Source organism: Molossus molossus, unplaced genomic scaffold (assembly GCF_014108415.1).
Source record: "Molossus molossus isolate mMolMol1 unplaced genomic scaffold, mMolMol1.p scaffold_m16_p_22, whole genome shotgun sequence".
NCBI lineage: Eukaryota > Metazoa > Chordata > Mammalia > Chiroptera > Molossidae > Molossus > Molossus molossus.
Genome location: NW_023425358.1, coordinates 13658199 through 13673052, shown reverse-complemented (window position 1 = coordinate 13673052; position 14854 = coordinate 13658199). Strand labels below are relative to the sequence as shown.

Genomic DNA, 14854 nt, shown 5'->3' with positions numbered 1-14854 from the left:
TTTCTTTCCCCAAAGGGACACACATTCCAAAAAGGAGCAATGACCCACTGGCGCTGGACTCGAGCTATCCACACAGTGCTTGGGGCTTTCAGGCGGAGAAAAGCCTTCCAAGGGCGGCTGCAGGTGCCGTCGCTCCGGGGCGGCGTGACTGTGATTTATGAGCTCTGTCAACCAAAGCTTCAGGTGCCTGTTTCCAGTGACAACGTTCTGAGTGAACGCCAGGAAATTGCAAAGCACACCCTGCTCGCCCTGCAAGCCCCTTTCCTCACAGTCACAATTCCCAGGTGCGGGCCACGCCGGGACTGGGAGAGGGTGACCTTCGGCTGCGGCACCGTGGGCACAGCCCTGCACTAACGCGGCCGCCCGGGGGCTCCCTGAAACCCTCCCCTGCCTCTCCCAGTGGAAACGTTCTCTACAGTCATCAGTTCAACGTCTCAGTTTGGTCCTACTCTTAGAAACAGCTACAGAGAGGCCCACGGTGACTATTTCATACACAAATGCCATTTTGGAACCACAGGACTGGAAGGCGTTCCCTGGCCTTGGCTGCCTTTCTGCAGACTGCGACCGCTCAGCCAGGCCTCAGCCACGCGAGTCATGCGTGTGACTGCGTGTGCCCACGTGCAGCCCGAGAGGGCGGCCACCTCTGTGGAAGGCTCTAGTCAACACCAGGAGCTCTGCGACTGGGAACAGCAGGTTCCGACCGCCTGGTGACAACAGCGAAAGGCAGCTCTCCATCTGCAAACCGCAAGGGCCTGACTCCCGCTTAGCCAGTGAGCCCGCAGGCGGGCGCTGCGGGAGGGCTCTCCCTGCCCCGAGCTCGGGGACATGCGATGCTGAGATGATGGAAGACTGTAAAACTCGGCTGTTTCCTGCTGAGGGGCAGGAAGAAACTGGGAGGAGAAATTTTAAGGCATAAATAATATAAAAGGGCACACATTTTAAGATACATTCATATGACATTACTACTACAAAAATAAATAATGCTTTTCCTCCGATTTGCATTAACGTCCTTCACACAGTCCATTCCCAGGCCTGTTCTGTGCGGTGACTGCTCCAAGTGGGACGTGACTAGTCATGTGCACGTCTCAGGTTTCCTGGGGTTGCTGAAGGACCCCCGAAGGGCTGGCTACAGGAATGCCAGGAGCAGACCAGGCCATCTTCTCAGTACAGTCCTTTGGAGCAGGTGGCAAAATAAGAGGATTCCAACTTAAAATTTTGTTCTCTGTTTCTGAGTGGACACAGCTGTCTCCTGAAAAACACAAACGTTTGGGCGCATTACGAAGTCGTAGGCTATTTCAACGCCTAAGCACATTCCTCCGAGCAGGAGAGAAAGAACCGCGAGTCAAAGCAGAGCCCAGGTACGTTCAGTTTGAATCTGAGGGAGACAAAAGGTAGAAAAGGTTTAAAATGAAGCTGAGCTCTGCTGAACAGTTACACAACTCATCTCAGGGTTGGAGCAAAACCCTTAAAAGCCCTAAAATAACCACTGTAAAGAAAGGCTACAACTCCAGAATCAACCCGAATGAAACAGGCCATGACCACAGAATGCATTCGTCAAGCAAGCCTGCTGTCCAGGTGCACGCTGAGTCTAAGCCTATTTGGATTTCTTTTCCAAGGTGTAATGGGATTCACAGCCTGAGAGGAAGAAGGTGAATAATGACAAAAATTCAAAATCTACCTAGTCAACTGTTAGTGAAGTATCCAACACCCCCACCCTGTCTCTTAAGAAGTATGTGAGTGGTCACAGAGAGAACACACCTGCGTCATCTTCCCTTCTCTCCAGCTAAACGAAGACTGTCTAGACACGCAAAGGTTACAACGTCTCCCTGTACCTCTGCTGCACTCTGCTGCATCTTCTGTGGAGCCAGGGTTGGCCTCATGCCTGTTGTCCTGACAGCAAGTATGTTGAGGTCTCGGTGCCACACCGTCCCTGATGCTCTCGTCAGGTAACTGGCGGCAGTCGGGGGTGGCGGAAGCCTGACACACAGGCACCTTCGTGTGACTGAGGGGCTTCATCTCCAAACCATCCCGAGGACAAGGTGCCACCACGGGGACCACCGAAAGGGGGCTGCTGCTGAAAGTGCCGTTGGTTTTCGTGAAACACCTACAAAGTGTGAACCAAAGGAAACAGTTTTGTCTCGAGGATCGATCATGAAAGTACACTGATTCTGAAATACCATTTGGTATTCTGTACCACTGACTTCTAAGAGAGACCGGTGCTTAAAAATAACGAAGTACTTCACTATGATTCGATACATCAAGAACTCAGAAATTCCAGTTACAGTGGAATACGACAGAAGAAGAAATCAAGAGGCAAAGCACTCAGGGATGACACCTATTCCCACACCCTTCCTTTGCCTTAGTCCATTGCCAAAAGGTGTTTGCTGTTACTAATTAACTGGCTCCTGCACACAGCATACAGAAGGAAAACGCCATTAGCCGTTTGAAGCAATAAGGTGGGGAAAGAGGACAAAGCTGAGACACTGATGTCCACATAAGAGCAACGACCTTATGAAAACCAAGGGAAACATACTTCACAATCAGATAAGAGGTTCCCTCTCACCTTTGGGAGAAACGCTACAAGGATTAGATGTTCAAAATCTAGGTTTTGTTCCTTTTTCAATTTTTTTCTTTGTAGAATTACCAGTATTAGCACTTAGCATTCGCTTTGATTCTGCCATTCTTTTATTGCTGGTCTTTACCTAAAATGTGTGATTTGTTTTTCTTTCCATTCTTCAGACTGCATAATTTTTTTTTTTTTTTTATCCTCACCCGAGGATATTTTTCCATTTTTTTTTTCTTTGTACAGATAGAGTGGGAGGGAGAGAGAGGAAGGGAGAGAGAGAGAGAAACATCGACATGAAGGGACACATCGAGTGGCTGCCACCCTCACGACCATCCAGGGCCGGGGACAAACTGCAACCGAAGTACGTGCCCCTAGCGGGGACCGAACCCGGGTCTCTCCGGACTGCAGGCCGACGCTCTAACCGCTGAGCCAAACCGGCCAGGGCCATAATTTTTTTTTTAAATCCTCACCCAAATTTTTCCATTGATTTTTAGATAAAGTGGGAGGGAGGAAGGGAGAGAAAGAGAGAGAGAGAGACATCAATGTGAGAGAGACACATCAACTGGTTGCCTTCTGTCCAACCCTGACAGGAGCCAGGGATCAAACCTGCAACCAAGGTACGTGCCCTTGACTGGGAATCAAACCCATGACTCTTCGGTCTATTGGCTGATACTCTATCTGCTGAGCAAAACCAGCCAAGGCAGACTGCATGACTTCTACTGATCTTCTAGTTTGTGAATCTTTCTTCTGTTGTTGTCTCCAGTCTGATGTCAAATCCAAATTCAGTAAATTTTCCATTCCAGTTATTGTAGTTTTCAGCTTTGGAATTTCTATTTGGCTTTTTTTTTTTACAGTTTCTATTTCTTAGCTGAAATTCCCCATATGTGAATTCAATGCGTGTATATCTTCCTTGAAATCCTTGAATATATTGTTAATAGCTGCTTTAAAGTCATTGTCTGCTTCTTGCGCCATCTGTTACCTCAGGGACTGCTTCTACTTTTCTCCCTCTTGAGGAAGTACTGCATTTTCCTATTTCTTCAGATGTACAGTAATTTTTTTCTACTGTTTTTTCCTCTCATTTTCTAGTTCTTCTGTTGGCTTTCAACTCCATCCTCCGACACATTCTGTTTGGGTCCTTTCTCCAAGACTGAAGAATGTTCTCAGACAAAACCCATAAATAAATGTCACCCATTGTCTTTGAAGGGTAGGCTTATTCTGCACCTGCCCACTTCTGGTTACTCTCCAATACTTTCAAATTGTCTGTATTTCACATTATTGCCTGTGGATGGTCAAGCTATTCCACCATTAACAAGCTAGAATCTCAGAAATATATTTTTTATTTCTAAAATTGAGAGTAAGAAAAGTTTGGAGAAGACATTTCATCTGGCTTTGATTTGGGCAGGTTAGGTAGGAAACACAGAGAGAGACAACATTAGGGAAGGAAGACAGGGATTCCTCGGATTTCCATCCTTTGAACGTGAGATGGTATGTCTCCAGGACATGCAAACCCGCAGAAGGAAGTCCACGCGACTGCCCCAGTAGCTCTGTGGGTTCAAGCTACTGGAAATGCCAAATGCTGAGCATGAAGGTCTGAACCTGAAAGAGAGCGAGATATCTGTCAGTTAACAAAATCCTTAATTTAAATAAGTCCAAGTTTAAATTAAATGGAGAAATAAACTCACATACATTTAGTGGAATTCAGATACCAGCCATTTGAAATAAAAGCAAAGTAGGTCAGGTATTTGTTCATACAGAATAATTTGAGTATTATCTAATGGGACTGTAATTTTAACCTTTAATACAGCAAAAATATCTACCTGATTCAAATAAAACCTAAGTCTTCCTGTGCACGTCGTAAGCCGATGACAGTAAAGGAAGCACTGCTACAAAATGAAGTGTGTTGGAACCAGAACCAGAGCCCTGGACTAGATGGATCATGAGTCCAGGAGAGTACTGTACTCCTTATTTGTTCTGTTGTACCTTTTACTCAACTCCAAACTTTATATTCAGAGACCCGGGCTATTGGCAAGGTGAGCACGAATCTCCTGATGGCCATTTCTAAATGTCCGTGTTATCCACGTTATCAGTCTCTTCCCTTCTGGTACGTTATCGTCAGTCTCTTCCACTGTCTCAGTACCCAGAGAACCCAAAAGTCCCCTGAATGCATTCACTTCATGGGAATCCAGGGACTCTAAATAGGTTACTCATCTAAAATGTGGGCAACGTCAGGGTGAAAAAAACCTTTCCGAAATCAAACTACTGCTAATGAGAGTTTAAAGGATATTATCCATCTGTGTTAGTAAACTTATCTACAAGAGCCCTTTATTCTAAAAACCTTTTCTAAATACCTTCTAAATGCGGCACTTTGAGGTAGACACTGAACATACGATAGCTATAGCAGAGGAGCTCCCAGTCTAGCAGAGGAGATGGAGAAGTCAACAAACGGTTACTACGTAAGGTAGGAAGTGTTACATACGAAGATATAAAAGACACCAGGAGCACTCAACCTGGAGAAGAGTTACAGATGTGTGGCCACATTACCAACTACAGACCAGTGTACATTCTTCTATTCCAGACTCAACGGTCTCATAATCTAGAAAATTCCACTACCTAGCAATTATGGAATTAGGGGATAAGAAGGATTCTGATTTTAAAATAACAGAAATACCTCTCTGGTCAGGAAAATGTATACGGCTGTCATGATTTCTTGGAAACAATTCTTAAAAATGAAATTCCTGGCTTCTGGCTTTGACTGATTAGTGTGTATCAGAACAACTCTCCTGCCAAGAACAACTCAAAAAGAGAGATTTCATTTTAAATGTGTTGAAGTCATCAAAAAGCTACCAAAGCTCTTCGGCGGCTGGGATTCCAGAGAGAAGGTCAAAGTAACTGAGTCTCCGCACCATTCTCCTTCTTGAAGCATCTGCCCAGTCCGGGCCAGGCCGAAACACTGCGTGTGAAGCGCAGAGCGGCAGGGAAGAAGCTAAGCGGAGCTTCTGCCAGTTTCACGGGGTGGGGAAGGGAGAAACTGGAATTCAGAGCTCACCAGAGAGAAAAGGCCCAGTAAACACTCAAGGCTTTTAACTGAGACCCTTGAAGGGTTATGGTTGTGAAGATAAAGGGGAAACAGGATTTTACAAAGACGGAGGCTCAGCATTAAATGAACTCAATGCCTGATTGGGTTAAAGTGATCTGCCCCTTACCTAACTGTCTGCCAAAAGCAAAATACATTATTTCTAGAAGAAAACATCTTCCAGAGCCCCTGTGAGTTTTTGTATACGATGTCCAGAATATAATAAAAAAAATTACCAGACATATCAGGTTACAGGAACAACAGAAAAAACTAGTAATACAGATACTGAGTTTAGGAGACACAGATTTTAAAATAACTATATGAATAGATTCAAGGAAACAGATGGCAAGATGGAGAATTTTAACCGAGAACTAGAATCTAGTAATAATAAGTTTGAATTTCTACACTAAAAAAGTAGAATAACTGAAATTAAGGACTCGGTTCATGGGGTTAGGAGCGAACTGGTCACGGATGGACGGGGTTGACCAACAGGAAGCACGTGACTGCAAAGCACTGAGACTGCAGCAGAGTCAAAAGGTGGAAAATATGTAAAGAAGCTAAGAGACATGAAGCAGAGTGAAAAGCTCAAATATATGTAAAACTGGAGTCTCTCTGAAGGAGAGAAAGGACGATGGGACTGAACCAAATTGAGAGAGATAAAAGCTAAGAATTTTCTAAAACTGAAGCCACAGATTCAAGAAGTTCTACGAACCCCAAGTAGAATAAATACAAAGAAAATTACACTTTGAATGTGAATAATTAACCTGCTGGAAACAGGTGAAAATCATCAGTCAGTAACCAACAGATGATTTGCCAACAGGAACGATGGAAGCAATAAAACAATGAACATTTTTAAAGTATAAAAAGAAAACTGCCAACCTAGAATTCAATTAACAGTAACAACTATCCATCAAAAAGGATGATGAATTAAAGAAATTTTCAGGCCCAAACCTGGGATAACTTGTCACCGTAAGAGCTGCACTAGAAGAAATACCGAAGAGAGTTCAAGTTGAAGGAAAATGAGCAGCAGTGGACAGAAGGAAAAAAACACAGAAAGGAGTAGCAACAAAAAAGGTAACGTCAGGAATTCTGAATAAATACTGACTGCAAAAAACAGTAAGTGTAATGCCTTGGAGGATTTCAAATATCTGTAGGTTAAAATGTAGGATGAAAACAGCATAAAACAATGGAGAAGAAAATGGAGCTAACAGTTCTAAAGTATTTTACTGCCTAGGAAGTGGTACAAGTACTAACATATATTAGACTCTAATTAAAGGCAGAAGGTCCAGCACCAAGGACATAGTTAGGAGCACACGGCAGGACCTCTAAAATGTTAAATAAAATAAACATTAGAATATCAGATATTTTTATATCCTTTTTCATAACCAAGTAAATTTATTAGAGAGCAACAATTATGCTAATTATTCAAAATACTGTATAACAGACCATACCCAATACTAAGATAAGACATGTTTATTAAAGCGAGAATGAACTGGTACTCTTACCCGTTTAGATTTTTATATTACAACAGTAGGTGTCTCTGTCCTTGTTCAACATGGGTTCTGGGTATCTGGTTTTTCTTGCATCCACTGCTTTCACTGCTGTCTGCCTTGAACCTCAGTCTCCCAGACGACAGGCAGTGACTGTCCTGTGCCCAAGAAGGCTCGCAGAACAGTGCGACGCGCAGCAAGGACAGACCCTTAATACAATCCCCGCGGCTGTAACAAACGAAGAGCTTCTCGTCCCGTTTCTCTGCAAGAACCTGTAAACAATGCAAAGGAACTTGAAACCTAAAAGCCAAGTATCGGGTCAGAAAGAAAAGTTTAGAAGTCAAGTTAGTCTGTAGAAAAAATTAATACTTGCCCGAATTTGAAAAACCGGGGCAGTTCCCTAAAAACAAAATAGTACAAATTAAGAATTTGTCTACATAAATCTCACATGAATAAAATTTCATCGTGTTGACATAAAATAATGAAGACTCACCAGATAAAAAGGAACTTTAAATTCTTCTGCTTCTTTCCTCTTTGCTTCTTTTCTCCCCTGCTCATTTCTTTAATTTAAAGCCAAGGATGAGGTTTTTAATGAAGTCTAAGGGTTTTGAGAGTGGCAGGGAAGGTGGGTTATCTGATGGGGCAGGACTGAAGGAGTGGGCAGGAACAGAAGGGCCACCTACACGGGTGACAACTGTGTGCTGATGCTGTCACCTGGTTTTACGTGTGAAGAGTAAACAAGCAGAGTAAATACAAGTAGGTGTGAAAAGAAATCGCAGGTGTTTGGCAAGAGAACAGTACAATGTCCTACAACCTACTCTTTACCATCCATTTTTCAGGCAAGTGAATCACGGCAACGCTTCTTTTATTCTGAAGTGTGACTCTCAATGAACACATTGGTGTGATAGTAAGATCATAATCCGAGTTAGACTGTTAAAGTAATTATAACCCAAATTCCAACATAATAAACCAAACTAATTAAAAATTTCTACTACACCAAATCCTAACTCATAACCATCAATATTGAACCACTTAGATAACCAAATGTAAATAATTCAGTCACATTACTTTTGAGTTCAATTTCAGAGGTCTACTTGTGTCAGCATAAAAATGGCTCTAACTTGGGGATACATGCTAAGAAATAAGCATAGTAGTCTGCAAAATAGGAATATAATACCTGTCCTGAAAATAATTAGGCATATAGCATTATAAAACACTTTTATTGATAATGCTTTAGTTAAAATATCTAAAGTAATCAGATAATCACAAAAGTAATATCTGTGTATAGTCATCCCTCACCACTTCAGCTTCGACTTTCGTGGCTTCACATTACACTATATTTGAAAAAACCGCGACAGAGTGAAGCCGCGAAGGTGGATGCGCGCAGTGGCGAGGGACCACCGTGTATAAAAAGAGAACCCTACTTCGCAGACATTCATTTATCGCAGTAGAGTCTGGAACTGGTTAACCGCGATAAACGAGGGCCGACTGTATACATAAACCTGAAAGACCCAAATCTACAAGGAGAGAAAACAGTAAGACAAACGACTATGTCTGCAAATATGTAACATTCATTAAGATGCTCTTGCAATACACATTACACAGTTTATAACTCGATACAAAGCGTTTAAATTCCAAACACTGTTTCAATTGCAGCTATTAATTGACTTAAGCTGGAGTGAAAGCTTTCACTGAGCTGCCTTTGGCTCAATGAAACTATGTTTCTTAATTTTAAGTTTAAGAAACATTGAGTAAATAGAACTAATTTTGTGCATCTTGTCACAGACAAAAAGCATACTGTTCGGCAAGAATTTGTTTACCAAGATATCTTTTAGTAAACAGAAGAGACTTTGACCAAACTGTAAGGTAGGAAAATGACTATTACAGTGTCATAAAAATATTAAAATATTTTTAAACCAATAATCTCAGTGACACAGAGTAGCAAATAGATTGCAATAGTAACAGAGGAGTAAGCTTGGAGGAATATGTTGCCTTAGTATCAGACTAAACATATTTTGGACATTCCAGTGAAACTATATAGTACCTCTGAAATATTTTCTGGAGAAGTATTCCATTTCTGATTACACAGCTGAATATTTGTTAAGCATAATTATATACAGAATTCCTCTGATTAGATGATTATACAAATTTTGCATTGTTTCCTCTTGATTATCCCTGGAGGGCAAGGACTAACCATCCATGAATCTCTTGGACATCTGATACTTATTTTCATGAATATGTTCTTGAGTCTTCTGAAGCAGTTGCATCTTGGTCATGATTTGTTTTCATATTCAGTTCACATCTGCTGTTTCCTTTTACCACTGTGTCTGTCATTTTGCTGACGTAGCCCTATTTGGGGGAGTTTGTCAGTTACTAAGCAACAGAACCCCAGTGACATTTCTCCAGGCCATAGCTGTCCGCCATTCCCCTTGGACACGTTGTCAGAGGCTTCAATGACCCCAGCCCCAGAGTGGTTTTCCTTTGGGGAGTTAGTTTATTGGTGACAATAAATGACTAAGTACATTACTGCACACACACACACACACACACACACACAACCTTTCAAATAAAAGACCAAAAGCACTATCCTAACCAGCTGACTCCCTGACAACAGGCCCTCACTCTCCATATTAGAAGCAGGAGACATATTATGTCCCCCAAAGGAAGGTACTGGTCATTAAAAAAATTAGACACAGTGCTTTGAATTTCTTCTTAGGTAATCAGGCAGATTACCACAGACGGAAGAGAAACCAAACCTTAGTTTTTGTGTTTGTTCCTCTGTTCTGCAGTAGTTACGTGGTCAGGACCACGAGAGGGGCCGACTCATAAATTAGCATGCCAGAGGAAAGGGGTCAGATATACTGAACAAGGAACTGCTTCGGACTCAACAAACCAACTGGGCAGGTTGAACCCTGGGCCGGGAAGGACTACTGCTGTCACAAAACGTTTTCAGATCCCTCGCTTCGCACTACTTTAATCTGAGGACATCTGACATCAGCGGAAGGCTCACAGTGGAGAAAGTGCATTCTCGGACCCAACAACACACTTGAAGTCACCATTATGTAAAAACGTGGAGATCATCTGTAATAGCTGTTTTCTAAAGCATACTCCCAACAGTTCACTTCTCCTCTTGACTATCAGACGTGTGTAGCTTGTGCTTTTTTCCCAGATGGCTTATAGACATTTTTCCAAGCTGATTTTTACTTGGCTACTTCCTGCCCATTTCCAATCTCTCTAGGACCCTTAAAGTTAATTTCTTGTTCCTTCCTGATGGGACCTCTCAGTTCATTCATCTGTGAATTCCATCAGTGTCCTCTCTAGCCTTGACAAATTATCAGGACGGTAAACAGACCAGATTTAACGTCAATCCCTTCCCATTAAACTCGCCAAGCAACTGACAAGCCCTGTTTGACTCCATGTCCGGAGCGGCACTGCTGCCTTTTGAATTGAGGAGAGGAGAAAAGGAGAGGAGAAAGCTTTGGTTTATTCTACTAACATCCGCTTAACTCTTGAAATACCCACATCGCACGAAGATCTCTCAACTAAGTCTTTAGTGTAAGGGACTATCTCAGAGAAGCTCACCAGGTCTGCTTCTTTCTAGCGGTTCACAGTGAACATTACATTACTCTGAAAACCCAGAAAGGGTTCGGATGAACTGGACACAGGGAGGCTGTCATTCCTACTGTGCACAGAAGCTCTAGAATCCGATTACAGCCCACAGACGGCTCCAGTGCACACTCCCCTCCCACCTGTTCTAAAATGTTCACGTCAACGCTCCAGTTTAGATAATAAAGGCCAAGTTTTCTCTCCAGATAGTTTATTACTAGAATAGAGGGATGATAAAGGGGCCTAAGGTTGGCAATGACTTTTTCTGAAAAGTTCACTCCAAGAAAAGCATTAAAGTTTAAACCTTGGACGGCAGGGAAGAAGGATGCGGAGGGGCCGGATACCGTGCAGGTTAAGACTCCACGTGGAAAAGGCTTCTCCAGGTCTCAGGCATCAGTGGACTCGGAGAGCTACCCTGAGTCAAGGTGAGTTGGGTGAGGCATGACAGGGGTCTAACAGGATGACTCCCAAAGGTGTGCTAAGGGGTAAACAGTCTCCCTTCATCTCCTACAGCGTTTCCCAGCTCAGCGACTGCACCGTTACCTGGACACCGTCCTTGACACCTCCTTCTCAGCCTGCCTCGTCAACCAATACTCATGTCTTTTTTTAAAAAAAAACCTCTCACCCAAGGATGTTCCCATTGATTCTAGAGAGACAGGAAGGGGGTGGGGGGGAGAGACATCGATGTGAGAGAGAAACACTGGTTGACCAGGGTACGCGCCTAGGTATGTGCCCTGATCAGGAATCCAACCTGAGACCTTCCGGTACACAGGACGACGCTCCATCAACTGAGCCACACCAGCCAGGACCCTTTTACGCTTGCCCCTCCGAAATCTCTCAAACCCATCGACTTCTCCGCACTTCTACGGCAACTACCCGAGTGCACTATTTCTCGGCCGGATCCCTGCAATCTCCATCTGACCGATTCCCTGCACCCTCACCAATGTCTTCTCCAAACTCTTTCCACAGTGTTAGTGTTTTTAAATTCCTCATCCAAGGATATGTTTTTTTATTTTTTATCTTTTTGAGAGAGAGAGAGAGGAAGAGAGAGAAAAACATTGACCTGCGAGGGAAACAGCGATTGGGCTGTCCCCTGCCCCCGCATGCACCCAACTGGGGATCAAACCCGCAACTCAGGTATGTGCCCTGCCCGAGAATCGAACCTGCACCCTTTTGATTTATGGGGCGACTCTCCAACCAACTGAACCACCGCCAGGGCTCTGTGTGGTGTTCTATCCCAATGCTGTCCCACTTAAAATCTTCCACTGCCCAGTTCTGCGTTATCTGGTTTCACTTTTGCTGGCCCCTTCACGGTAGCCCTCCTCCGTGGGAGCCGGCATTCTGCTTCGGACGTTCCGTAGGTGGTACCTTACCTCTGCCTGGGAGGCTCAGAACCTGTCTCCTCTTCCACCTCGCTTTAAAATTCTTCAGAACTTCAGGGTAAAATGTCACTTGCTTAGGAAGGTCTCTTCTTTCTAAGACATTCTTTACTCTTCCTTTAAAGCATCTAGTTTTAATCATATATTCATTTTATGATTTATTGAGTCATTTTTAAAAAGATATGTCTCTCCATCAAACGAGCTCAGTGAAGCAGGTACAAGTCCTGTGTCGCTCACTGCTCTATCCCCAGGACCTAGCCTGTGCTTGTCCCACCACAGAACTTCAATAAATGTTTGTTGAATGAATCAACGAACAATGAACAATGAAGGAATCCTTTCTCCTTCCCACTCTCCTTACTTTATCACAGCTCTTTCCTCGTCTCTCTGAAGATATAGCAAGGCAGTAAGCAAAAAATAATAAAACACAGGACATATTATGAAAACATCTAATCTCTTTAAATACTTAAGAAATACAGTAAATAAATCCCTTAGATATTAAGTACATAAAATATTCAGCAAGTCTGCTGCCTCCCTCGGCCATTCCCTCCTTCTTTAGAAGTTCTGTCACTTCGATGCAAATGACTCCTAAATACATACGAAGTTGCAATCTAGCCCCTGAACCCACGGCCAGCACGCCAATCTGTGTCCTTGACTTAGAGAGCCAACTGCGCTTGAAGCTCTGAACGCCCAAACCAAATTCATCACCCTTCCTCAACAGGTCACCGCATTACGTTTCCCATGCTGTGACACCACCACGGCCATTACCAGCTCATCCACGCTTGAAACTCTGCGCTCGCTGTGAGCTGTCTTCCTAGAGCCCTGTCTGTCAGTCAGCGGCCTGTTCTAACGATTCCAGCTCGAGGGCCACGTGTCTTCCTTTCTACCTGCATTCCGTGCACGGGATCTGTGATGCTTGGTACAGAAATGCTGTCTCACCCCAGCCCCACCTGTGTGCTGCCCCCATTGGTCAAGCCTCCACACACCTCTGAACAGACCACTCTCCTTCTGAAAATCTTCGAAAGAATTATGATGCTACCGGCCAGTGTTTCTCAACATTTAACTCATATCCTCCATCTCTTCTATTAATGCGAAAATCTCCTATCCCTTCTGTGTTCAACAGGGATTATTTCTACTCCTTAAAGATAAGACTGTAAGATCCAATGATCTTCTTCAAACTCTACTGACGAGATTTCAAGCTTGCTATTAGATTATGGGCTCTCTGTGACCTGGTTAGGCACTCAGTAAATGTTTATTAAATAAACTATTAAACCCTGATATTTGGGGTCATCCAGGATAAAAACTCAGTCCGTTTCCCAGTTTTATATCCTGCTACTGTCTACTTGCATTTCGCCAGCCGCTTATTCCAGTGGTTTTCAAGGCCTGGTCCCAGCACCAGCAGCAGCAGATCCCTGGGAACTCGTCAGAAGCGCCCGCTCTCAGCCCTGGCTCCAGACCTACGGAATCAGATTCCAGGAACGGAGCCTGCCGGCTGCATTTTCAAGCTCCGAGTCAGTCGAGTGCAAGCTTAAGTCGGATAACCAGTGGAGTAGACAATGCACTCACATGTAAACATCATCCTTCTGACTTTGACTTCTTGCAATTCCTTCTGCCTGGAAACACCCCCGAACCCATTCTGGTGCCTGGCCACTGCTCAGTGGTTTGTTTTGTTTTACTGCACAGCTAAAACCTCTAAAATGCCCACCTGGCAGTCCTCATCGAACTGAACTGAAATGCCTCTTATGTGTACACACTAGTTCAGTTGGCATTAGAAATGCAAATTGGTCCTTAGTAATAATGTTGATACTCTAAAAGTATACACTGGTTAACACTGAGCATATTCTGGAAGTAAATCATATATCATCTACCTCTCGGCATTTGAAGCATATTACAAAGTTTTCCATTTTGAGAAGAATTAACTTTAATTTCAAAGTTAAAAGAGTTAGAAGCTTTGAATGTAATGATTTCCGTTTTCCAGAGCTGAATGTAGATATCTGTTCATGTTTATCTGGCCAGTTATTAAGTATTCAATCACACAATGGCTCCTGCAAGCCAGAGCGACATGGCTAACCTTGGAGGTCACGCAGGCAAGCAAAGACACGCCCTGAACAGGTGCACCCTCAGGTAGGAAGAAGACTGAAGCCAGGGAGAAACAGAAACTGGTCTTTCCAGGCTGAAGGAATTCATCCTGTTTTCAGAAAAAATGTAAACTCCCCCCACATGAAATGCAAGAAGTCACCAATTTGAAAATTAATAGAAATATAATTGACTAATGTCTGAAAGGGAAAAATCATCTATAATACCCTCCCTACACTGTACCCCCCAACACTGTGCGCGCGCGCACACACACACACAAATGTCCATGAGTAATGGTGGTAAAAATTATTTAAAATCTTTTAAGGAAATAAAATGCTACCTCCTCATAGACACGATTAGCAGCAGGTGACCCAAATCCATAGTCAAAGCATTTTGCAGGTGATTTTACATCACGCTGGACAATTTTCCATTTTTCAGAGAAGGAAATAGCCTAGATAGATCATATAACTTCCCCAAGGTCACAGATTTGAGCAGTGGCAAAGCCTCCACGATTATTCTTAGACTAGAGGTCCTCTCATAGCATCACTCTGACGTCCACATTGAATCAAGACCTGCTGACGACCACAGGAACCACGGAGGAAAGCGTTATGTAGTTAGGCGATGCCATTTGTTTCCATGAGATCCGTCCGATTAGTTACCAGGTGTA

General features: G+C 43.5%; 1 protein-coding gene across 1 annotated transcript in view; it reads right to left on the bottom strand.

Moving 5' to 3' along the window:
- Positions 1 to 754: 754 nt before the first annotated feature.
- The window catches only part of CDON (cell adhesion associated, oncogene regulated), a 93059-nt gene continuing 78959 nt past the window's right edge, over positions 755 to 14854 (bottom strand). Inside the window, exons 19-20 of the mRNA XM_036277028.1 lie at positions 1833 to 2104; positions 755 to 1249 (exon numbers count right to left, since the gene is read on the bottom strand). Coding sequence (XP_036132921.1) covers positions 1086 to 1249; positions 1833 to 2104 — 436 coding nt within the window. The 3' untranslated portion in view covers positions 755 to 1085. The remainder of the gene's footprint in view (positions 1250 to 1832; positions 2105 to 14854) is intronic.